This window comes from Chinchilla lanigera, unplaced genomic scaffold (assembly GCF_000276665.1).
Source record: "Chinchilla lanigera isolate Chin_1 unplaced genomic scaffold, ChiLan1.0 scaffold00066, whole genome shotgun sequence".
Taxonomy (NCBI): Eukaryota; Metazoa; Chordata; class Mammalia; order Rodentia; family Chinchillidae; genus Chinchilla; species Chinchilla lanigera.
In genome coordinates this window covers 918,550-944,493 of record NW_004955467.1, presented here as the reverse complement: position 1 = coordinate 944,493, position 25,944 = coordinate 918,550, and the positions used below count along the sequence as shown (strand labels likewise).

At 37.8% G+C, this 25,944-nt stretch overlaps 1 protein-coding gene across 2 annotated transcripts in view; it reads left to right on the top strand.

Moving 5' to 3' along the window:
- Nucleotides 1-25,287, top strand: part of Akap10 (A kinase (PRKA) anchor protein 10) — a 71,547-nt gene extending 46,260 nt beyond the window's left edge. For both annotated transcript variants that reach the window (XM_013522190.1, XM_005399292.2), the window contains 5 exons: nucleotides 4,993-5,102; nucleotides 6,967-7,049; nucleotides 9,945-9,997; nucleotides 10,623-10,718; nucleotides 17,981-25,287. In XM_013522190.1, coding sequence (XP_013377644.1) covers nucleotides 4,993-5,102; nucleotides 6,967-7,049; nucleotides 9,945-9,997; nucleotides 10,623-10,718; nucleotides 17,981-17,986 — 348 coding nt within the window. In that variant the 3' untranslated portion in view covers nucleotides 17,987-25,287. The remainder of the gene's footprint in view (nucleotides 1-4,992; nucleotides 5,103-6,966; nucleotides 7,050-9,944; nucleotides 9,998-10,622; nucleotides 10,719-17,980) is intronic.
- The last annotated feature ends 657 nt before the right edge of the window (nucleotides 25,288-25,944 follow it).

The following is a 25,944-nucleotide window of genomic DNA, read 5'->3' as shown; positions in this document are numbered from 1 at the left end:
CTTACCAGGAGAGTGCTATGCCACTCAGATATATCCCCAGCCCAAGATTTCTTAATTTATAAGATAATATTATTTTATTGTTGTGGACAATGCTTTCCTGAGTATATTTTCCCACTATCAAGTTTACTCATGATCTGCTGAGTATGGTTATCACTTTAATTTTTTGAGATAAGTTAGAATGGCTTATCTCTAAATAAATAAATAAAGAAGTAAGTAAACCTGTCTATCTTTCTTTATTTCCAAGGTACCAGGAATTGAACTCAGGACCTCACGCTTGCAAGGCAAGCACTGCACCACTGAGCCGAATCCCCACCCCAGAATGGCTTATTTTTATTTAGACATTTGAAAGGTCTAGGTGCTAACCATAAAATAAATGTATATGTATGTTTGTGTATACATATGTGTTTGTTTTTAGTAATGGGAATAGAACCCAGGGCTTTGCACATGCTAGCTTTACTACTGAGCTGTACACCCACGCCCCATAAAATTTATTTTGTTAATAACATATTTAAAAAAATCACAAATAATGAGTATATATCTTGAAGAATTTTCACAAACACACATCTAAAATCAAGAAAAAAAATCCTTGCATCTAAATCAAAACATAGAACATTATCAGCCAGAAGCCCTTTTGAACCTCCTAGTCGTATCTTGACTTGAGAGCATAGAGTAGCATTAACTCTTGTCATTTTATAGATGAAATCATGCTGTGTATTTTGTATTGCATAACTTTGTTGCGATAATTCACATTTGCATTGTATAATTCAGTGGTTTTTACTATACTCCAAAGTTGTATATGCATTACCATAATCAATTTTAAAACATTTTTTTCATCCTCCAAATCCCCTATTTCTCCAGCCTTAGGCAATCATTAATCAACTTTTGTCTCTATAGAGATACAGACTTGCCTGTTTTGGACACATACAAATGGAAACATAATATGCAGTCTCTTTTCAAGAATTGCTAGATCGTTCCCCAAGTGGGCAGCACCATTTTGCAATCCCACCTGCAGTGTACAAGGTTTTTAGTTTCTCCACATCTCACTGAAATTTCTTGTATTTATTTTTTGTTCATAGTCATATTAGTAGGTACAAAGTTGTAGCTCTTCGTGGTTTTTATTTGCATTTTCCTGATGACTAAAGGTTGAGCATCTCTGTGTGTTTACTGACCTTTTTTCTTTGGAGAAAGTTTATTAGAATCTTTTGGAGAAAGTTTATTAGAATCTTTTGTCTACTTTTAAATTGGGTTATGTTTGTATTACAAGTTTTAGGAATTTTTATATATCCTAGATACAAATCTCCTATCAGATAGGATTTACAATTACTTTCTCCAGTTCTGTAGGTTATCCTTTCACTTTCTTGTGTCTTTTTTTTTTTTTTTTTTTCTTTTGTACCAGGAATCGAACTCATGACCTCAGGCTTGCCAGGCAAGCACTTATGCCACTGAGCTATATCCCCAGCCCTCTTGTATCTTCTGAAGCTCAGGATTTTACATTTTGGGGAAGTCCAGTTTATGTACAGTATTTTTTTTTTTTTTTTTTAAATTTCATGTGCTTTGGGTTTTAGGTCTAAGAACCATTGCAAAATCTAATATAATGAAGATTTACAAATTTCTATGTTTTCCTCTAAGAGCTTCAGGTCTTTTATCCATTTAAGTTAGTTTTGCATATGGTGTAAGTTAGAGATCCAGTTTCATTCTTTTTTGTATGGGTATCTTGTTCTAGCAATATTTATTTTAAAATCTATTCTGACAGTTGAGCATGGTGGTGTATACTTTTCAATCCTGACACTCCAGGAAACTGAGGCAGGAGGCAGGTTTAAGCCTACCCTGGGCAAGTTAGCAAGATGTCATCTTTAAAAAAAATTAAAAATCAAGCTGGGTATGTAGTTTAGTGCAAAGGTTCTGGGTTCAATCTATAGGACCTCCACAAAAAAGCCGAAAGAACTACTCTTACACCAAGATCTTGGTAACCTTGTTAAAAACCAGCTGACCGTGTTGGTTTTTTTGTTTTTGTTGTTTTTGGTCGTTTTGAGACAGGGTCTCGCTATGCAATTCAGACTGGCCTTGAGCTCACTTTGTAGCCCAGGCTGGTCTCGAACTTGCAGTGATCCTCCTGCCTCAGCTTCCTGAGTGCTGGGATTATAGGCGTGTGGCACCACACCTGGCCATTATATATGTTTGTATGTGTTTATTTCTCAACACTCAGTTCTGTTCCATTATTCTATGTGTCTCTATGCTAATACCACCTTGTTTTGAGTACAATAGCTTTGTAGTAAATTTTGAAATCACAAAGTGTGTGTACACTTTGGTTTTTTTTTTATGTTCAATATTTTGTCTCTTCTGAGTTTCTTATATTACATATCAACTTTAGGATCAGCTTTTCCATTTTGATCAGGAATTCAAGGAATGTATAGATTGCCTTGGAGCTACCGCTATTTTTAAGCACTATTAAAATTTCTAGTTCATGAACAAAAGGTATGTTGTCACTTAATTTCTTTTTTTTTTTTTTTTGAGACAGGGTTTCACTATTGTAGTTCAGGCTGGCCTCAAACTCACAGCAATCCTCCTGGCTCAGTCTCCTAAGGGCTGGGATTACAGGCCTGCACCACCATGCCTGGCATGTTTTTGAATTTCTTTCATCATAGTTTTCAGTATATGTCTCATCCCACCTTGGATCATTCATTTTTAAGTTTCTTTTTTGGCAGTACTGGGGAGTAAACCCAGGGTCTCATGCATGCTAAGGCAAGTGTTATTCATTCATTTGGTTGGTCAATCTGCCTGTCTGTCTCTGTCTGCCTGTCTGTCTCTGTCTGCCTGTCTGTCTCTGTCTGTCTGTCTGTCTATCTTACTTGAATGCTGAGGATCATATCCAGGAGCACTGTACCACTGAACTACATTCCTACCAGCTTCTTTTAATTTTTGAGACCATGTGTTGCTTATTTGCCCATGTAGGACTCGAATTTTTGATCCTCCTGCTTCAATCTCCCTTAATACTGGGATTACAGGCGTGTGCCACTGTGCACAGCTGTTTTCCTTTTTGATGTGATTATAAATGGAGTTTTTTGAATTTCATTCTTGGATTTTTGCTAAGATACTGAAATACAATGATTTTTGTGTATTGATTTTATTATTTTTATTATTATTATTTTAAAGAGTAAAAGAAGGATAACATAGTAGTGGGGGACTTACCGAATTACAGACAAAGTAGTAGGAAATTATCAGTGGTGGTTGTTTTACATACATATTGTTATCTTCAAGATAGTTTCTCAGAAAAACAAATAGAGAAATAATAGTGAGTTACAGACAAAAGAGGTAGGAGATTATCAATGGTTGTTATACTATACTTTGGTATCTACAAAGTGGTTTCTAAAGAAAATAAATAGAGCTAAACATGGTTGACCAATTGAATAATCATTGAGTATTCTCAATGGTTGTTGTAGGATGTGTATTGATTTTATACTTTCAATTTTGCTACATTTGTTAGCTATAATAGTTGTCTTAGGGATTCTTTACAGTTTTCTATGTAAGATAATGTTATCTGCAAATAGTTTTTTTCCCCCTGTGCACTTTGGAGGCATTTAATTCCTTTTCTTACCTAATTGCTCTCAGTAGACCTTCTAGTACAGGATAATGTAGAGTAAAAATGGCAAAAGACAGGCATGTTTGTCTTATTCCTGATCTGACAAGGAAAACTTTCAGTTTTTCACCATTAACTTGTTAGGTAAGATTTTCTTTTTAATTTTAAAGTTTTTATAAATGTTTATTTGGGTGAGGAAGTGCCCCACCAGTCTTAATTTTTAATCACAAAAGGGTATTGGATTTTATCACATGTTTTTTATGTATCAGTTGAGATGATCATATAGGTTTTTTGGGTTTTACTCTATTGTTACGATGTATTACATTAATTGGTTTCAGATATTAAGCCAACCTTGTGCTCTTAGGACAGATTCCACTTGCCCATAGTTTGTCATGCTACCAGATTGAGTTTTGTTGAGGATTTTATATCTGTACCTATCATATAATACTTATACTACATAAGAGATACTAGCTTTGTTTTCTTCTGTTGTCTGGTTTTGGTGCCTGAGTAATCATGACCTCCTACAATTAATTGGGATATACTCCCTATTTATTCTGTTGATGCTTTCTTTTGAGTTTAAATAAAGTGTTCTATAAATGCTCAATTATTTTGTTTATTTACTGTATCCCTCAGTTAACAGACATTAGGCTCCTCCTTTTGCTATTTTAAACAGTACTGCAATGAATAATATTGTATATATGTCATGTTTTACATAAATATGAATCTGTAGTTGAATTTCTAGAAGTAGAATTCAAGTCTTAGCTCTATATTTTATAAAAATAGTAATTCTGATTTGATTGTTTTGTAGGGTGGGGAGTAGGAGGTAGAATGGTAGAGGGGGACTTAGTGACTTGTACTTAGCTAGCAGGTCACTTCACAGAGGGCTGTTTAGCTTCTCTGTTGTCACAGATCCTCACTTGAGAATCCAAAAAATTCTTAGTGAAACTGTAAAAATTGGGCTTTATTTTTGTTAGCCAAGATATATATGCTAGGATAGATGAGTTTGGCCAGTTTGGGCTGTCACACGTATGTTAGAACTTAGATCATTAAGAAAACAGCTTTGGCATATAAATTCATGGTTACATATTTTATATGCTTGTGCTTTTCCCCTGTAGTTGTAGTTTGAAGGTATATTTCATGCCAGATGTGGTGGTGCACACCTGTAATCCCAGCAAGCACTTTGGAGGCTAAGGCAGGAGGATCTCTGCAAGTTCAAGGCAAGCCTGACCCTCTCTCAAAAGATAAAAAAGAGAGAAACATTTCATTGCTGTTAACCTTCTCAGCAGTGAAAGTCTTGGCTGAAAATTATGCATATCTCAAATACTGAAGAAAATAAGTATAAATCTCATATTCCAGACCCAGGACTGATTTGTTTTCAGAATAATGTACTACTAATTTTGAAATTTCTATTATAGTCCAGTGTGAAAAAAGCCAGTATTAAAATTTTGAAAAATTTTGATGAAGCAATAATTGTGGATACTGCAAGTCTGGATCCAGAATCTTTATATCAACGGACATATGCAGGGTAAGCTTAGCTCATATTTAGAATTTTTACACATGTAAAGAATTTAGCAGCTTTAAAAATTTTTAATAAATTTCAGTTGTTTTCTCATTTCTTAATATGCCCACCACTTTCACATACAATGTGCATGTTATATGGTATTAAAGTGAAGGCTGTGGAACCGCTTCTTGAGTTTGGCTCTGCTCCTTATTGGCAAACTGCTTAACCTCCTTTTGTCTGTGTTGTCATCTATGAAATCAAAATAATGCATTGGGTGATTGAGGGAATTAAATAAGTCAGTACATGGAGAGCACTCCATAAACTATCATTCTGACGAGATCAGGCGCGTTCAGGGTGGTATGGCCATAGACAAACTATCATTTTCTACACCATATGCCAGGTTGATGAGTGTCATGCATATGTATAGTATATTCCAGGTGATCTCTTGCACATTTCATTTGATTTACGTGTTAGCATTTTCAAAGTCTTGATCTTAAAATAATTATAAAGATGCCAACATTTATTGTGGGCTACGTACTAATACTTGGGAAAGGAATGAAATTATTCCTTTGTAGTTCAGAATTAAATTGGTTGTTCCTTTTAGCCTGAAACAGAAAGACAGTGACACATAGGATATGTCACTTACTGACAATTACTACAGACAAATTATAAATTCCTTTTTTTCCCCACGGAAGACTTACCATGTAAATATATGTAGATTTAATTACCCCACCCAGTGCCCTGCCCAAATCTCAGCAGTACCATGAAAGAGGTTTGCAGTATATTTGATTGCTTTTATCAAAAAATAACAATGATATTTGGGAGACTGAGGAGTCTAGGGAGAGCTTTGAAGAAAATAAAAGATTGTTTAACCATGTTGTCTTTGGAAAATCCACTTCAGCTGTGTCAACTTTGTACTGATCTTTAATCTTTTAGAAAATGAGTGTGGTGGCATACATCTGTGATTCTAGTGCTTTGGGAGGCTGAGGCAGAAGGATTGCAAATTTGGCTTATCTTGGGCATTTTAGCAACTTAGTGAGACCCGATCTCAGAATAAAAAATAAATATAAAGGATTGAGGATGTAGGTCAGTCAGAAGTCCGGGGGTTCAGTCTGCAAAAATTGTACTGCAAAAATAAATAAGCAAACAAAGTAATTGTGGATGGTATGTGCAAATTAATTCCCCAAGGTGATGTTTGTTCTTTAATAATTGTTTATTTCCTTAAAACTTTATGTAAGAAAGCCTGTCAATTGCAAACCATTTATTTCTGTTGTTTTTTTGTGTATAAATATTTTTTAAAATGTATAAAGACTTGGAAAAGAAATAATTTTGTTTTCATCCTCTTTAAAGATAGTTTTTAGTATTTGAGTTTTATAGTTTTGACATCTTAAAGCTTTTCTCAAGGCAGTTTAATTTATACAGTTGGTATGTTGGCATATATGAAATGAGGACTCATTAGAAAGAATAGCTCTAAATTAAGATCTTTTTGCCTTAAATAATACATAGATGCCACAAGTTTTTTTTGTTTAAGCTAACTTTTAATTACAAATAGATTATTTGTAGATACGTTTAATTCCTCCTTTAATCATACACCAAATTTGGAGATTATTTTGCTTTCTATGGAGGAAGGTTGTATTTCAAATAGGTTCCATTTTGAATAATATGGAATAGTCGTAAATTTTGTTTTTGGCTCTCTAGATTTATTTTATGTTATGTTATGTTACGTTATGTTATGTTATTTTTTGGTACCAGGAATCCAACTTAGGACCTCGCGCATGCCAGGCAGGTGCTGTGCCACTGAGCTATATCCCTGGCCCAGCTTTCTAGAATGAGATACTTAGAAATTGATTTTGTTAGAATTAATATCTTTCTTTTTATCTTTATTTAGGAAGATGACATTTGGAAGAGTCAGTGACTTGGGACAATTTATCCGAGAATCTGAACCTGAACCTGATGTAAAGAAATCAAAAGGTTTGTGATGTTTTTATAGTTCACTTAGCTAAAAGCCTGAGAAATTATGTGTGTTTATAGTTTATATTAAGCCTTGGCTCAAGGGTGACTAAAGGGAAAGACCATTTAAAGTTTGAATTGGTTATAACCATAATATCTTTCATCTTGGTTTATAGTCACAAGCAGGTACAAGGGCTTCATGTAATCTCATCTGTATATAATCTCGGAATGAAAAGTCTGTGCTGAGCTTACTTTACCATAACAGAAAGTGCAGTAGGATAAGACAGTACTGTTTACCTTTTTGTTAATGGCTGAATACCCAATCCAGGTTAGATTTCAGATTTATCTTGTGATCCTTTATTAAATTTTACCAAAATCACTGAAAGTTATTATGAAATATGTGAAAAATATTAATAGGTTGAAATTTAAATCCTTGTTTAATTAGCATAAGAGCATCTTGGTCAAGTCTGTTGGACTCGAATCTCCCTATCGTGGGTTTGGTGTGTCATTGTTGTCATTGTCCATCTGTGTGTGTGTGTGTGGTCCCATCCTGTCCCAGTCCTCCCTGCTCCTGTCCATCCCTCCATTGTGTCCCTCTCCCCCTTTTTTGCAGTGCTGGGGATCAAACCTGGGCGTTGCAAATGCTAGGTAAGAGCTCTACCACTGACTGAGCTACATCCCCAGCTCCTTCTAATCTTTTTTGCGTTCTTTGTGATTAAACACAGCTGATGTATGTGTGTTTATATATTTATGTATGAATATAAGAGGTGGAATAAGGAATTGGCAGAGCAGTGGGCAGTGGTATTAGAAGGTCACCATCAGGAGAGCCCTCACTGAGAAGGAAGCATTTTGAGTAGAGACCTGAACATAACTAGGGAGAAAGTTCAGTCAGTATTTAGAAGAATAATGTCCTTGGCTAGAGGAACAAGAATAGACCCCTGAGCTAGAGAGTAAAGCAGGCTCAGTGGACAAGACCATTGTGGCTGGAGTGGAGTGGGAGAAAGGTGAATAAAAGACCATGGTATGGACTGGAAAGTATTGGGGACATATTAGCAGGGAACAATGTGATAGAACTTGTGTGTTTAAAGGGATTGATCTGGCAGCTGTTTGGAAACAGAATGTAAGGGTTTAAGAGAATAGAGACGCAGAACATTCTTGTCAAGAGTCTAAGGGATAATGTTGGTTTTGGATTAAGCTAGTAGTTGGAAAACAGAGATGGATTATATTTGAAGGTAGAAGGAAGAAGATTATATCTATATTGCCAAACCCATCCATCAGGTTACTTCCATTATTTGATTTCTTTGAGACATGGCTATGTAAAATGATGAATCGGAATTTTTGCAGTTTGAACACATCCATTTAACGTGGAGCTTCCTGCAGTTTTCCAGATCTCTAAGTCAAGTATCTTTTGCTCAGAAGGCATGTAAATGATTTCTGCATGCCAGGAACTGTGCTGAAGATATAAACAAGAGGATATAGTTTCCATCTGTTTTACTCTGATCTTGACTTGTTAAACACAAAGGACTATTTACCCTACAGAATTGTTCAGTCTTACGGAATTATTCAGTCTTACGGAATTTCCTCATTGCATTATTTAACTTATTTCTTTTTTTTTTTGGTACTGGGAATCAGACTCTGGACCTCAGGCTTGCCAGGCAGGAGCTGTGCTGATGAGCTATATCCCCGGCCCTTAGCTTATTTCTCTTTCCCCAGAAATTCTTATAAGTTGGAAGTTATACCTAAAGTCTTAATAATTTAAGTTATACATAAGTGCTGTTGTATATGTTTTTGAAAGACTCACTCTTGGTATATGCATTAAAAGTCATCTAAAAAGATATGCAAAGTTTAACAGTGATTACTTTAGGAATCAGAAGAGGTAGTAGGTATCTTTTACTTTTCATTATACTCATCCCTCTACTTTTTAAATTTTCTTACCTTTTGCGTACTTTACTGCTTTATCATCCACCTCATCCCTTTCTCATATGACTTCCTGTTGTACTTGAAATAAAAATCTATCCTCTTTGCTGTGACCTGTAAATGCCCTCTGCAACCTTATCTTGAGCTACTGTTCCTATCACAAATTAAAGTCTATGGACTATCCTTTATTCATCTTCTGAGTTTTCTTCCCAATTAGGGCCCCTACACTTGCTTTTCCCCTATCATGGCTTTCCTGCAATGTCTGGTGCCACCTCTACATTCCAGTATTACCTTTTCAGAGAGGCCTTTTGAGTCCACAGGGTCTAAAATTATTCGTTTATTTGCATATTTATTTATAATTTATTACTTTTTTTTGGTTTTTTGAGACAGAGTTTTGCATTGTAGCCCAGGCTGGCCTTGAACTCTCTATGTAGCCGAGGCAGGACTTGAACTTGCTGTGATCCCTCCTGCCTCACCCTCCTGAGTGCTGGGATTAGAGGCATGTGCTATCACACCTAGCTTCTGTTATGCTTTTATAGCTAGAATACTATCTCTGTAAGAGTAAGGATTTTATCTGTCATACTCAGTATTCTGTTCCCCAGTTGTAAAATTACTATATTCCCAGCACTTGGTAGATATTCAGTAAACATTTGTTGATTGAATTAACTCATCTTCAAAAATTTCATTAGGATTTCAGTGGTAGAACCCTTGCCTAGCATGCATGTGGCCCTGGGTTAGATTCCCAGCAGCACCACCACTACTACCAAGAAAAGAAAGTAACACTAATAATGATTCCTTAGAGATGATTGGGATGGTAAGATTATGGACAGTATTTGCTTTATTTAAGAAGAAATATCCCCTATATGTATACCATTTCTGTTTTGGATTGGCTAACACTAGAAAAGAATATCCATATCTAAAAGTAATACCTTTTAAGAGCATTTTTTAAAATATGAAATTGTCTATGAAATCTGTGTTCAATGTTGGTCTTTTTACTAGGATCCATGTTCTCACAAGCTATGAAGAAGTGGGTACAAGGAAATACTGATGAGGTAAGTGCTATTTTTAGTATAAGGAGATTATTGCTTTGAGTGCCAGCTTTGCTTATAAGTGCTATTAAGGTTTTAGGTTTTCTCTTTTCTTTAGTTTCCATGTTTAATCCCCAAGACAAATCAATGCTTCCTTATCCAGTTGTAACAAGAAAAGGAGGGCTCTTAGTATCTAACAATTTACCTGGTGATTACAGCAAATACATCTTCAGAGACTATACATTCAACTTTCCATCAACCAGCAGGCATCAGCCAACAGTGCAGAAATAAAAGCTCAAATGCTTCCTTCCCCACTCTCAGTTTTACTTTTAGAAGTGGGGGCTTGCTTTTTGGATAATTAATTTTATTGAGACGTGGGAGTGGAAAAAGAAAAGTATTATATTGTTTTGACCATTTAACATGAAAGTAATCGTTACTGCTACTAGTAGACCCTAGTAGTTGATCCTGGGAAACAGTAAGTGACATATTAATATATCACAGTCAGAGGGTGGCCTAGATTCTTTTATACATGGAAAGTACTTCTTATCCAAATGATAAATATATACATTTGTGTTTAGAGCTCAGATTATATGCATCTGTACCCTTCTAATGAATAACCATTATTAACAGTTTGAATTACTTCCTTTAGGCCCAAGAAGAGCTAGCCTGGAAGATTGCTAAAATGATAGTCAGTGACGTTATGCAGCAAGCACAGTATGACCAACCATTAGAAAAATCTACAAAGGTGAGAATGACTTTTGTTCTGACCTAGTTTGTGTAAAACTGGAGAAAAAATTTCTCTGTGTATAAAAATAAAAAACAGGGTGCTTCTAACAGCTGTTTCCTGATATTGAACAAAAAGCAGGAGAGAACTGCAATCCTTGAAAGAAGAATAACATCGAAGTAATCTTTAGTTTACTGCTTAGAAACAACTTTTAAAGTGCAGAGAGGGAGAAACCAAATAGAACCCAGTACATCTGCTAAAGAGTCAGAAATCACAGTTGGGAGAACCTGGTATAACTAGAAATTATAGGACAGGGTGCCAGAAAAGAGGAAGCTGCTCAGAAGAAGAGCTGTAGGAGTATTTGGAGAGGTTCTCTTGAGTCCTTTGCCAAATATATATATTGCACATGTCCACAGAAAAAACTTCCAACACTGAATGACTTTTGGAACATGGGGCTAAGAATAGTTCATGTTCCTCTTTGCCAGAATAATACACAAAGCATTCAGTAGTGTCTTCAGAAAGGTTACATCCTTTTGTTGGAGCTAAATTAGCCCTAAAATAGAGCACCTCAACCAATAAAAAGTTTTGAAAGGATTAGACTGGTCTCTAAGTAACAAAAGTATGTCAAAACAAAGGCCAACCCTCTCTAAAGGAATACAACCAAATTCATTACTCTATAAAGTTACAATTTCTGTCATCTAATATAAAAAATTAGGTGTGCAGAAAATCTGAGCAATAGTTGAAGAAAACTCAGTCAATAGAAGAAACAGGCAATAAGAGAAGTGAGATGATAAAATTAACAAAAACTGTAAAAGAGCTATTTTTTAAAATATATTCAAGAAGGCCTGGGGATATAGCTAAGTGGTAGAACACTTGCCTAGCATGCACAAGCCCCTGGGAATGTGTGTTGGGGGATATGGTTGGGTGTAGTGGTACATGCCTATAATCCCAGCAGTCTGGGAGGCTGAGGCAGCAGCGTCACAAGTTTAAGTCCAGCCAGGCAGCTTTGTGATCTAGCAAGACCCTGTCTCAAAATTTAAAAAAGGAAATGAAGCTCAATGCAGAGGCCCTGGGTTCTATTCCCAGTATTACCAAAAAAGAAGAGGAGGGGACAGTGTATATATGTGTGTAGGTATGTTCAAGAATGTTAAGGAATGCATGAATATCATGAGAGAAATAGAAAATTGTTTTAGGAGACTTAAATGGGGTCAGGTACAGTAGTTCTCACTTGTAGTCCCAGCTACTTGGGAGGCTGAGAGAGAGGGATTGAAAGTTTGAGGCCAGACTGTACTTTCTCTGTATTAGTCAGCTTTCTGTGGCTGTACAGAATACCTGTAAAGTCAACCTAAAAGAAGAAAGACTCATTTTGGCTCATTGTCTCAGAGATTTCAGTGCATGGTCAGCTGACTCCATTGCCTTTAGGCCTGAGGTGAGGCAGAAGCATTCATGGCAGAAGAGCATAGGGGAAGAAAGCTACTTACCTCCTGTCAGCCAGGAAGCAGAGAGGGAATGAGAGCCAGCGAGGAAGGGGTCTCGGATTAGACTGAACCTCAAGTCGTATCTTCATAATCTACTCGCTGCAACTAGGCTCCACCTCCGTTTTGCATCGTTTTTTAATAATGCCATCAAAACCTTCTTATTCCTGGCTTAATCCATTGATGAAGTTAAAGTCCTCAGATCCAGTCATCTCTTTAGCATGGGGATCAAGTCCTTGTACCTGATTCTATGGGAGACAGTTTATATTTAAACCATAATACTGTATAAAAATTTTTTTGAAAAGAAACACAAAGATTGAAAAGTAGTTAAGTATTGCAGCATTTGCCTAACATATGTTAGAGTGATACTCTTGCCTCAGCCTTGGAAGGCTGAGGCTGAGGCAAGAGTATCACTGCAAGTTCAAGGCCAGCCTGGGCAACAAAAGGGTTCAAGACCAGCCTATACTACATAGTGAGACACTGTCTTGACAAAATTAAAAAAAAATAATAATAATTTCATGCTAAAATAAGAACAATAGTTGTGTTAAAATCTAAGTGGCTTGTTGGCTTTGAAGACAGCTGAGCCAACATCTTTAAAATATTCCAGAAAAAACCTGAACTTAGTGAAGATGTTTTTTGGCAGTACTGGAAATTGAACCCAAAGTTTTTAGCAGAATATAAGGGGACTGATCCAGCAGTACAGAGAAAGAATACTACATCATTGTAAGTGACAGTTATTCCAGAAATGCAAGGTGGCTTTAACATTCAAAAATGAATTATTATAATTTACCATATTAACATACTGAAAAAGAAAATATGATTATAGATAGAGATGATCATCTGTAGATGCAGAAAAAGAATAAAACTCAACAACCAAGCTGGGTGTGGTTACACATGCCTATAATCCCAGCCCTTGGGAGGCAGAGGCAGGAGAATCATTGTGAGTTCAAGGCCAGCCTGGGATGCAAAGTGAGTTCAAGGCCAGCCTGAACTGCATAGTGAGACCCTGTAAAATAATATATAACATTACTTATAAAATTCAACAACCATTGGTAGCAGACACTATTGGGAAACTTGGAATAGAACTCCTGAACCTTGTAAAATCTAATAGCAGTTACCAGGTTTAATGGGGGAAAAAGCTACATGACCAAGGCAGTGTGGTATTAGCCTAAGTGTACCTGTATAAATTGTTGGAGAAAAAATAGAGTGTCAGAGTAGATCCACATCTGTAGTCAACTGATTTCTTTAAATATGTATACCAAGATAATTCAATGAAGGAAAGACCATCTTTTTCTAAAAATGGTGCTGGAGCAACTGGTTATATGTTTATAGATAAGAAGTAAACCTTGGTTGCTTATAGCATATACAAAATGAACTTGCAGTTGGTCATAGACTTGATTTTTATTTTTGTGTTTTTGAGACAGGGTCTTGCTATGCAGTTCAGTCTGGCCTTGAGCTCACTTTGTAGCCCAGGCTGGTGTCGAACTCGCAACGATCTTCCTGCCTCAGCCTCCTGAGTGCTGGGATTATGGGCATGTGCCACCATGCCCAGCATAGACTTTATTTTTAATGCTCAGGTTATAATACTTATAGAAGAAAATCTTTATGATTATGGCAAAGATTTCTTAGATCACACCCAGCATAAGCCAGCCATTAAAAAAAAGATATATTGAACTTACTGCTAAGAAAATGAAAAGGCACATCACAAATGGGAGAAGGTATATGCAAAATGTTTTTGTGATAAAAGAATTATATCCAGAATACTTTGAGTCCATGGAGTCCTAAGAGTGGCAATTTGATTTTATTTTCATGTGCAAAAGAATACGAGCAAACACTACGCAGATACTCACATGCAAAGATGTTTAATTACTGTAATGCAAATTACAGTGATATTCTCCAACATAGCTTAAAGAATGGGTAATATGTAAAAGACTGCCAATCTATGTATTGGCTAAGCTGTGGAGCAATTTGATTACTGGTGGAAATGAAAAATGATAACAGCCATTGTGAAAAACAGTTTGGCACTTTTGTATATAGTTAGACACAGACTGGCCAGATATTTCTTTGGGAAATCTGATGTCTTAATTTTTTTCCCCCTTTCAGTTCTTAGACATTCTCCAGAGAAAACTGTACTGATCTCCTGCCTACAATACAAGATAAAGGCCAGGTTACTGGTTTTCTAGCCCCAAGTAGGACAAAGCTACAGGAAGCTCTGTATTAGCCCCAAGTAGGACAAAGCTAGAGGAAGCTCTGTAATTAACCCCCTCCTTGAGCCCCCTGTTTTAAGTATGACATCCTTAACTTCAGGTATGCTTAGTGCATCTTAGCCCAGAGACACTTTGCTTTATTTTACCCATAGATCTCTGACTTTTCTGCTGGTTTTGGGTTTTAGACAAGGCCAACCACCTTAGTTGTAGAATAATCACTATAGATTTAACTGCTACTTGCTGGGCACACCTGTAATCCCAGCACTTGAGAGGCTGAGGCAGCAGGATCACCATGAGTTTGAGGCTAGGCTGGGGTACATAGTGAGACCAGCCCAAATTACAGAATGAGACCCTGTCTCAACACGCAAAAGAAAAGATTTAATTGCATCTAAACATGGCTTTTAACAAGTCCTCATGTTTGTACCTACCACCAGATCCATTTACCAGAAGCCCTGCTGCCATCAATTCCTTAGGATACGAGAGGTTCTGGGTTATAAACCAGGTTGCTTCTCAGCTGTCTCTAGTTTTAGGATGGAGCTTTTTAAGTCTGTTAAATTATCTACTATTCAGGGCTGGGGATTTAGCTCAGTGGCACAGCGCTTGCCTGGCAAGCACGACGCCATGAGTTCAATTCCCGGTACCAGAAAAAAAAAAAAAAAATTATCTACTATTCATCCATTTGTTTCTAGATTTTGAAATTTTGTTGCCACTTCTCCCCCACCCCACTCATATGAGTTTATTTAAAAAAAGAAAAAGTACTCATTTAAGGAGTGAATTGAATAGTATATCAATCCATTATGTTGTCCTGGAAGTTAGATGGCTGCTGTTGTTAGGAAATTCTGACTTCCTGAAATCTAATATTCTGTTTCCCTGTAACTTTTCCAACTGGTTCTAGTCTTGTCCGTGACAGCCATACTAAGCGGGTTTTGAATGTTAACAGTCACTTAGTCCCATCCCCCAAGTCTTCAATCCAAATATTTCCACCTCTTTGAAGTTTTACTTCCTCTGAGTTGATTCATGAAGACTTAATGTGATAGAATTTCTGCTTATATTCTTTGTTAAGGCAGTAAACTACTCATTTATATTAAGTAAAAATTAAGACTCATAGAAGAATATGTAAGTAATTTTTTGTTTTTGTTTGTCATGGTGCTGGGCATTCAAACCCAGGGTCTTAAGCATGCCAGGTGAGTATTCTACCACTCAACTGTGCATGGGTGCGTGTGCACACACTACTCCAAGAAATTGCGTACTATTATGTCCATATAACCTGCAGCAGTTTGGAGAGCTTGAATCTGGTCTAAGTCTAGCTTAGTTTCTTTCCCTGCTAACTGTCTAGTCAATGTTTTTTCTCTGAGAACTGTCATTACCAGAGCTTGATTTGGTTAACTTCACTGAGCTAATTTATACCAAAGCTTTGTTCATTTTTGCATACTTTATTTTCTCTTTTCTGTATGAAGGTGATAATTTTTGTCTATATTTATCTTCTGGATCCATCAAACCTAAAATAGTAAAGAGAGCAAGCTAAAGGTGTGTAAAGAGGTGCAAGGGTAGTTATTTTTGTGATTCTTCATTATCACATTGATACTCAAATGTTTGACAGAAGAAAATATTCTTTAGAAACTGTTTTTCAAAAGCAGATGTTTATCTTGCCGCCTCATGGCAGATAGGGGTACTTTTCAGAGGTGGGGGGGTATATTACAGATAGCTAAGTTAGGTAGAAATATTATAGGCAATCAGATAAAGTTGAGCCCACAGAAGGTCAGTGCAGAAAACAGTGGTGAGTGCAGGCACATTCACTGAAGGCCAGACTTTAAGAAAAAGAGGAACTATTCACCTATATACTTGCCCTAGGGATGAACAGTAGTGAATATTCTAAGTAGGCATCAAGCACCTTGGGGTGGAGGACCGCTTCCTTCCAGGAAAGACCTTGTCTGTCCCATGTGTGCTTGCTGTGTGATTTGTTTCCCCATTTGATCCCCACTTAATACTACCCAAGCAACTATACTTGTTGTATACTTACTGGTTGACCATAGTTTTGTCCTACCACATACTCATCCTGTGATTTGCCATTGGATCAGTATTACCTGAGCCACTATACTTACTTTGGTTTTTTTTTTTTTTTTTTTTTTTTTTGGTACTGGGAATTGAACTCAGGACCTTGCGCTTGCCAGGCAGGTGCTTGTGCCACTGAGCTCTGTCTCCAGCCGTGATTATACTTGTTATCTTATTGATTGATTATAATTCTGTTCTGCCTTAAACCTGCCTCACCTCATGGTTTTGCTCATGGGCAACCCACTTTCTGGACCCCCTTCTGTCTCTCAATAAATTCTGCCTACTCTCTAAAAAAAAAAAGAAAAAGAAAAGCAGATGTTTACAATTCAGACTTTTCATTTTGAGTTGTATGTTCAGATTTTATTACCGTGTGCCTTTATTTTTAGGATATACAGATACATTGTTATATTTTGGCTTTTAAGCATGCTAGGCCTGTCGGCTTGTTCGGGCATCTATCTTGTCTGTCCCTCAAGGGTCAGTGGTATATTGATACCAAAAAACACTAATAAAACTATCTGAGTCTGTTTTTATTATTTATTTATGTGTCTGTCTGTCTATCTGTCTATCTTTTAGTGCTAGAGATTGAACCATGGCTTTGTCAGTGCTAGCTAAGTAAGTGTTTTACCACTGGGCCTCAACTACACCCCCAACCCTTGAGTCCATTTGTAGGTAATATCTGTGACCTTTTGTGAGTGACTTTCTTTCTCAGGTCCCTAGTTTCCTCATCAGTAGATCAGAGAAATTGGATGAGGAAACCTGGAATGATTCTCATTCTAATTTTTATTCCATGACTTTATGAATGAGCAGTCGTAGGCCCACTCAGGATCACTTGGTCTATTTAGCTCGTGTTGGTATATCTCTGCCTTAAACCTTCACTTACACTTGCCTGCAGAATATACTTAGACATTCAGTGGAAACTAGCTCATATCCTTACGGACTTGTTTCATGAACATGTCCCAGCTCACAAATAGCAGTCTGTCTTCTGCAATGTTTGTTTTCCCCCAGTTGGAATAAAGGGAGGGACTTAGCTTCATGAGCTTAGTGTGGGGAGCCTAACTGATTCAAGTTCTTTTTTCCTTTGTAAAAACTGGAGTATCCCATGTTATGGTTTTGTAATTATTTACTTAATCCCTTTGGATGATCATTTAGGATGTTCGAGTTTTTTTCCTGTCACAAGCAGTGTTTTCATGGATGTCTGTGTATCCTTACCCTCTCTTATGAATGTGCCATTGGGTTGGTTAATTTTTAGAAGAATTATTCTTTTCAGAAAGTAGGAATATTTTTCATTCTAATATGTATTACCAAAAGAGAGATAAAAAGCAAGTACTTATCCTTTTTAAGCTTCTGTTCACTCATATGTAAATGAGGATAAGTACAATATTTTACTCCTAAGATCGCAGTCAGCTTCTGACTATCAAAAGCTTTGGCATATAGTAAGCACTGAGTAAGTGTCGATTACCTTTCTTAATCTGTGGCGATAATATGTCACTTGTTATAGCAGTGTATCTTGCCTTTCTCTTTGTCTTTATCTTTCTTTTTTTTTTTCCAGCTATGATTCAAGTGCTGAGAAAAAGGAAGTCTTCTTTTGAGAAATAAGAGAACTTTGCCCTTTGGTTGGATTCTTCAACACAGCCAGCGAAAACAGAGCACTGTATTTCTTTCACTGATGCATCACTGTTCCCAAGAAAGAATGGGAGACAGTCCTAGACCATAATGCAGAGTAACATGTAGACATAAATGATGCACATGATGTTCACACAGTGAGTCACAAAGAAACAAAATGGTATTGTTTACATTACTAGAAAATTATTAGTTTTCCAATGGCAATAACTCATTTGTGAGAGAGTTAGTCCACTGGATAGATAGGGACCACATCCCGTGTGAGGCAGATAAATGTGGAGTTGATATTTGATACACATTTTTGTAGTGGGAATCCATCCCTAGCAGCATCATACAGCATGTGGCAGAGGTGCTTTGCTTTATTCTCCTAAAACTAACATGTGAGTAGCCCCATTAAGAGCCAGGCAGCTGCAAGTAACAGTGTGGGGCTAGAAGCTTATAGAACAGGGTGAGGGTTCCTTATGTAGTTTTCCTTCACAGAAGCATTAGTTAGAAGGAAGCCAACAAGTCAGTGGTCAGTCCTCAGTGACATGGCCCTTTTGGTGGCAGCATACAATTTTCACATTTTACTTGCTCCTGAGAATCACTATCCATAAAACCAGTCTCTCCCCTGCTAACAAAAGAGTGAATCTAGTTTACGTTGAACACTAAGATTTGTTTTTCTGGAATTCTGTGCTCCAGTTACTAAACTTCCCCTTTAGAATACATGTGGGAAGAATGAAAATGTAAAGACCACTCCAGTTTTTTACTTGTAGTACCATGAACAAAATGGTTATTCTGAGATTTTTTTTTTCACTCAATAAGATGGGGAGAAGACTCAAACTTTGTTTGCCTGCCTTCTCTGTTCTTTGGTGTGAGTGGGTGGTGTGCAGTTGGTGGCTGGCTTTTTTTTCTTTCTGTCTTCAGGACAGTAAGAGACTTGCTTGCTGCACTTCTGCTCAGTCAGTTGTATGTTGGGTCTGCACAGCCATCCACAGGGCCACCAGCTTGGTGAGCACACTCCACTGGCCGTGCTGCTCCAGTCCTTCCTTGATGCATGTGACTGAGGAGAAAGAAAGTCCTATTAGGGGTTACTGCTTTTGCTCAGACTTTGAAAAAAAAAAAAAAAAAATATATATATATATATATATATATATATAATTATTAATCACCTCTGTCCTTGAGAAAATCTTGAATGAATAGAGAATTTATTCCATTGCAATCCAGTTGTGTAGAGGCACACTGTTTGAAGAGAAGCAAAAAGGCTGTGTATAAGTTTTTGGTACTGTGTACCACTTCTGTTATTCTTCTAAAGCTGAAGTATTCATGTACTTAAACCATATTCTATTTAATTGTGTTTGATTTTAAATATATATATATATAAATTATATTTAAAATTGTGTCAACTTTCTGCTTTCAGGGCATTGATGGCTCTTTATATATTGATCCTTCCTACTATATCCATACCCGGAACATGAGCCACTATTGGACTTAGTCTTGTGTTAACAGCGTAGACATAGAACTGAGGTTTAAAATATATTTGTACATATATATGCATATGTGCGTATATATGTAGTGTGTATGATTAACTCATTTTGTTCTTTTTTGTTCTTTTAACAAAATATTTCCATCCATTTCACATTGCTTCAAACTTTAAACAGGAGAAAAGCAATATAGAGGTCATAGAATAAAATGTGGTTTTAGTGATTCTTCCTGCCTCTGCATGTTTTGAAATAACAATTTCTGTAAGACTCTAGGCTAAAAACTAGTGGTTTCCATAGAAATAATTTCTAGTCATTTCTTAGTATACATTTTGTGATTCTGAGTTACAGAGACCAATAGTTGTAATCTTACAAAGAGAAAAATAGCAGGTTTGAGACCTGATCTGCTGTAACTTGCTATGAGAGATAAAAGCAGAGTAGCCTGAAATTATTAGTTAGATTTAATATATGATCTAAATTAGATCCTTGTGTTCATTTGAAAATTGGAATTGGATCCATCTAACATCTAGCACTCACTTGTGTTCCAGGTGCCATGCAGTGTACCCACAAAATGTAATCCTCTTGCGAGTTTTTTATAAGGTCAAGGCATTATTTGAACACTCTCCATTCTTATGCCATTGACATCAATCTAAACTGTTTAAAAAGTAAAATATTAGTGAGAAAGTGCTACCTTTTGTAACTCGGTGTGTCTTCACTCCTGTAAGATTTGATGAGTATAAAGCAAATGTCAATCAAATCCAGTTATGAACAATAAAACAGGGAGCAAATTTTTATAACTTTTTCTATTTGGGTTTCGGTATTCAGCAGAGCTTTGTGAAATTTAAGTCATTTATAATACTAGAGCTTTGACTAGTTCAATAGAAATTTGGAGGGGAATGTCATTCTGAATTGAGGAAATTAAAAAACTTCACTGTTATTTTATATAAGTACCGAGAGCTAAGTACCTGATTTCTCTAAGACAGTTTGGAAACCTGCCTGACTCAAAATTTATTCACCTCACACACTCCTACAGAGTGAGGGCCATATTTATGTACAGCGACCTTTTCTCTCTTGCCATCTCCCCTACCTTGCAGTTGATTGGAGCAGAGTACTGGTGTGAAAAGGCTTGAGGCAGTTCTTTTTTTTGTTTGTTTGTTTTTTCTCCGGTACCGGGAACCAAACTCACGACCTTGCGCTTGCCAGGCAGGCGCTTTGCCGCTGAGCTAAATCCCCAGCCCTTGAGGCAGTTCTTTATCTTAAGAATTTTGCATGTGGCTGAAAGCTGCCAGTCATGGTCTAGGTTGATGACCTGGATAGGGCACCCATAGAGGCAGGAGCTGACACTGTGGACAAGCATGAGCGAGCAGCTGCTGTGGTAACCCTGAGGACTCCCATGGTCTTGGCATCTAATCCTGCATCTTTGCCCTGGCCTGCACTCATCACTCAGGTCTCTGGGTCCAGTTCTGCACGTTTGCCTTAGCTTGTGCTCATTCTTTAGGTATTCATAGAATGAATCTTGATTTTTAAAAATCAGCCTGAAGTTAATTTTTATTACATGCAACCCAAAAGACCTTGACTAATGAGCTGCCATACTACTATAATTCCTAATGATTATATGTGCTCAATACATGTGCAAAGTACTGCTGAATTGTAGAGAAGAAATTTTCACTGGTAAACCCTCTTGGTTATTTTGTGTGTTCCCTCAAAAGGGAATCGTACCCTAATGGAAGTAAAAGACACACCCCTGAGGTATTCAGGAGACTGAAGTTGGGGGACAGTTCAGGGTCAGCCTAGGGAACTTTTTAAGACTCTGTCTCAAAATTGAAAAATACAAAAAGGGCTGGGGATGTAGCTCAGGGTTTCTTGGGTCAATTTCCAATATGGGATAGGAGAAGGGAGAGAAGACCCTTTAATTACTCAGGTCCTTTTCATGCTTCCTCCATCCTACTGAAGGATAAGCATGATTCCCACTCTCTTAGCCGTATAATAATCCCAGAAATAGAGTTTCAGTTATTGAGTAACCAAAGTTTAAAATGGGAGGAGGGCATAACTATTATAAAATCTGTAAATGCTGACCACTTCTATATACTAAGCCAGATCTCTAGCCTTTGGCTGAAGTCACAAAATACGGAGTAAACCTCATTAAATTCTTCAAGATTACAGACTTGGCAGTGGGATTGCAGGGTACTCACACTAACAGTTATCCTTTGAGTCGCTTTCAGGTGGGCATTGAAGAAGCCTCTCTCTACTTGAGCAAGACTGGAATGTCTCAGAGTAGGGGAAAGGACACTGTGGATTCTGGACAGGTGGAAATGCCCGGGAAGGGCATTGGAGGGGACTGGTGTGAGCAGAGACCCTGAGAACATTCATATTCAGGGAGGGTTTCTGCTGTTTGCTTACCTGGCACAGAGAAAAGCAAATACTCTTACCGGGGTGATTTTATGTAAACAAATATTTCTTCAGTTTGTTGCTTTCGAACTGCCTGCCTCTGGTGCAGTCAGAATGCCACACAACTACCTGGAATCAGTGAGCCTCTTGCTTAAGGGGGGTGGTACATCCACAACCCCCTGGCACCATTGAGGCATCTGTGGGACTGGGCCCTTAGGTGTCCCTTGAGTGCAGGGTATGAACCCAGGCTGGAATGGGTGGGTCCTGTTGGCCCAGTCTATCTATGGTAGGTGGGCAGAGAACCTAGAAAGGAACTGGGATTTGGCAAGGAGTAATTGAGAGAGATAAAGATTTTGCCAATTGTGACATTTCCCCCAGCTTTGGGTTTCTAAGTCCTCTGTCTTAAATGTGCCCTTAGGCTCAGCCCTAAATGACCCTAAGCTGTTCTCTGCCTGTATCATAGTAGGAACCCCACATGTCGTACAGCAGGCTCTAACTGAAAGAAATACCTGGCCAGGACTTGGCCTTTCAGACTAAGCATAGCTCCAAGTGGTGGGTTGAAGCTCAGAACTTCACCAATGCCCTAATAGGCCCACCCAGATTTTACTTTTTTTCTCTTACCAGGGAGTAGTCATTATTCCTTTAATTACAGAACTGTTGGTTTGATAAATGTTCACCTGTGTCAAGTACTGTTTATAGTATACTTACAGGAAGAAGTAAGACTTCCAGGCCTCTTAGAGCTGCTGAGAAGTTGGAAATGAGAAATTTTATCTAAAATATGTGGTGGAAAAAAATAAAATAAAATATGTGGTGGGCTGGAAATGCACTCTGTGGGAGGGCACATGTTTAGGATGTGCCCTTAGGCTCTGAGTTGAATAGCACTAAAAAATAAAGTAATAATAAAATATGTTCTGGTATTTTTGATTCAGGATGGCCTTTCAAGCCCATGATATAACCCTCTCACCGCTATTCCCTATCACTCCTGCTGAGCTAAGAAGGGGAACTGTAGGTTGGAGAGGATGGGACAGAGGAACTGAAGAGGTGTTACCCTCCTTCGCCCTCCCAGCCTCAATCTGCCACGAGGACCAGTTGATGTGTTGCTGCATTTACTTGGTATAAAACTAGAGGTTTTGACACTTAGGTGTTGATCAAGGTGTCAATATCTTGGTGTCAGACCATCAAGGCTAGTCTCTCTCTGAATAAGACAAGTCATAGAAAAAACCACAAAATCAGTCTTAGGCCTCCTCAGAGCTATGGTGCATGTTAATTTTAGAGCAAGAGAGCTAATATAAGGTTATTTTGTGCATGCGATATAAAATCATGGCCCTAGAAAAATAGCTAGGTTTTAAGCTAATTCCATGAAGTGATGGGCTTCTTGTGAGTTCTACTTTAATGATGATAATAATAACCAGCATAATTGAGTATTTACCATGTGCTAGGTACTGTCTCATCTGGTCCTTATAACAATCTTACAAGGTTAAGTGCTTGTTTTTTCCTTTCTTATAAATGAGGATGCTGAGGTTTACCAGGTAAAGAAATTTCTCTAGGATCTCATAGCTAAGGATCAAACCCAAGCAGCATGGCTACCACTTACTCCCTATTTTGTCAGACTGCAAATAGTTGTTTGCACCTCCTTTTTTCATTTTGCCACTCGTCAGTATTTACCACAGACTAGTACAGCAGATGTCAGAGGCTTAAGAAAAAATTAGGGAGTTGTGGCTTTAAAATGGAAAACATTGCATCTGTTACTTTAAACCAGTAGTCCTTTAAATTTCATACACATTTGGATCTCTTGAAAGACTTAATAAATCAGAGCTCCTGATTTAGTAAATCTGGGGTGGCATCAGAATTTACACTTTTAATGAATTCCCAGAAGATGATGTTGATGCTATAGTCATCATTACTTGTTATTTTCCCAGCCTTTGCTGGAGACAGGGCGCGTGACATTTTTCCTGGGCTGAGGCTTCTGGGATGACACCTAAGGTCTCCATGGAACCTTTTGCATAAATCCTGTCCGGTCTATTTCCTTCTGTTTTTTCTCCCAGCTCCGTAATGCCGTTTGCTCTCTGAGATTCTGACCAGGCCTTTCTTGACCTCTTTCTCCTTCGCTGTTCACCTTTCCAGGTCCCTCCCATAGGATGCTGTTAATGCAGTCTCCTTTTCTTTTCCTTCATCTTGTTCTGGGGTCCTTCCTCCTGCACCTGTTTGCCCAGGCTTGTTACATACCTGTCCTAGCAGCTAGGGAATACAGTAATGTCCAGGGCAGACACACTGCCTACTTTGAAGTCTTGAAAGTATAACGACAATTCACTGTGATGAGTAGTGTGAAAGAAGGAAACCTGTTGGGGGTAATTCAGGGAGATTTCCCCCTCCCCATTTCTGGCCATCTCTGTCTTCCAGGACATGCTCGTTCTGCACATTTCTTTTTTCCTCAGAATACCATTTCTTTCCAGGCCTGACACACATAGGAGTCTCTAACCCCCCAACTAGACAAGGACTGCATGTCAGCATTGTTCACAAGCTCCTGGGTAGGATCTTTGTCCACATTCTCATTCAAACCTTGTTTCCTAGGGAGGCTGTCCCTTCCCGTGAGCTTTCTTCACTCCATTCCCACCCCAGGAAACATTGCTGTCTGTCCATGATGATCTGCCCAAAACGTAGCCTCCAACTTTGTTCTCTTGCTATTTTACTCCTCAGTCACCCCCATAACTGGTTGATTGTTATTTCTTGCAACTGTTCTGCCTCTGGCTGCTCCTCACACATTTTAATTTACCATCCTCTAACAAGGCAGATTTTTTAATGGTTATAGTTTCTTCTGTTGGAATGAGTTAAGAGAAGGTGAAGGAAGAAACATAGTCATTATTCTAGCAAGATATTCCCTCATACTTCAAGAGTAAGGTTTTGTAAACTAGCCTTTCAAAGAGCAATTTCAGAAGCAATAAACACACAGTTTGGTTGTAAGGATTAGAAACATACCTACATGATGAACTGGGGCTGAAGGAAGATGGTCCTAATGTGACAGTTGGGATCAAGCTTCCCAGTGAGAATGTCGACTGTGTATTTTCAAAGTGCTGCATTTCAGGTTGTGGGTATAGTTTAGTGGTATAGTGCTTGCCTAGCATGTGTAAGGCTCTGCATTTGATCCCAAATGCATTGCCAAAAAGTGCTGCCTCTCAACTAGATGTAGATGAAGGAGATACACTTAAGAAAGTCTGGCTGGAGATACCATGAAGATATTGATACACAAGATGCTTGTGGAGAATTTGAATAAAATTGTTTCTTGAAATGTGCAAATGGGAAAAAAAGCAATATTTTGTATTAATGTATTGTATATACTGTTATTTTAAATAAGCATGTGTGACTAAATAAATTAGATATTATAAATAGATATCTGACTATTTGATCAACATTCTCAAAAGTTTAAATACTCAGATTCATACCTTAATTTAAAAGCAAAAATACACATTTTTTTTCCTTCTGAAACGTGGTCTGGCTATGTTCCCCAGACTGGTCTTGAATTTCTGGGCTCAAGCAGTCTTCCTGCCTCAGTTTCCCAAACGCAAGGACTATAGGTACATGGCACCATGCCTTGTTCAGAAAAAATGTTTTTCGTTAGGAAATAGGGATTTGCTTACCTGTATACATGATGAACTCCTTGTTATCTGATGAATTAAGTCCAAATTCTTTTTGAGCATTTGAGATCTTTAGACTTGGTCTCCTCACTGGTAAACTGCATGTCTCCAGCTCTCTTGTTCTCAGAGCTGCTGCCTTTGCTTAAGCATTATAGTTTGAAATGTCCTCCCCACACACTGCCTGAAGAAATCCTAGTCATCCCTTCTCATCTGCCTTCTCATCTTGACCCTTTCCCTGATGCTCAGTCTGGCTGAGTTTGCCTATTCCTTGCAACATAGAATATCAAGAGTTGATTTGGGGGCTGTTTCGGGTTTAAATATGAAGCGTCCCTCAAAGACTCATGTATTGAGGGTTTAATCTCCTGTGCAGCAGTGTTCAGGGGTGGTGCCTAAAGAGGTGATTGGATCATGAG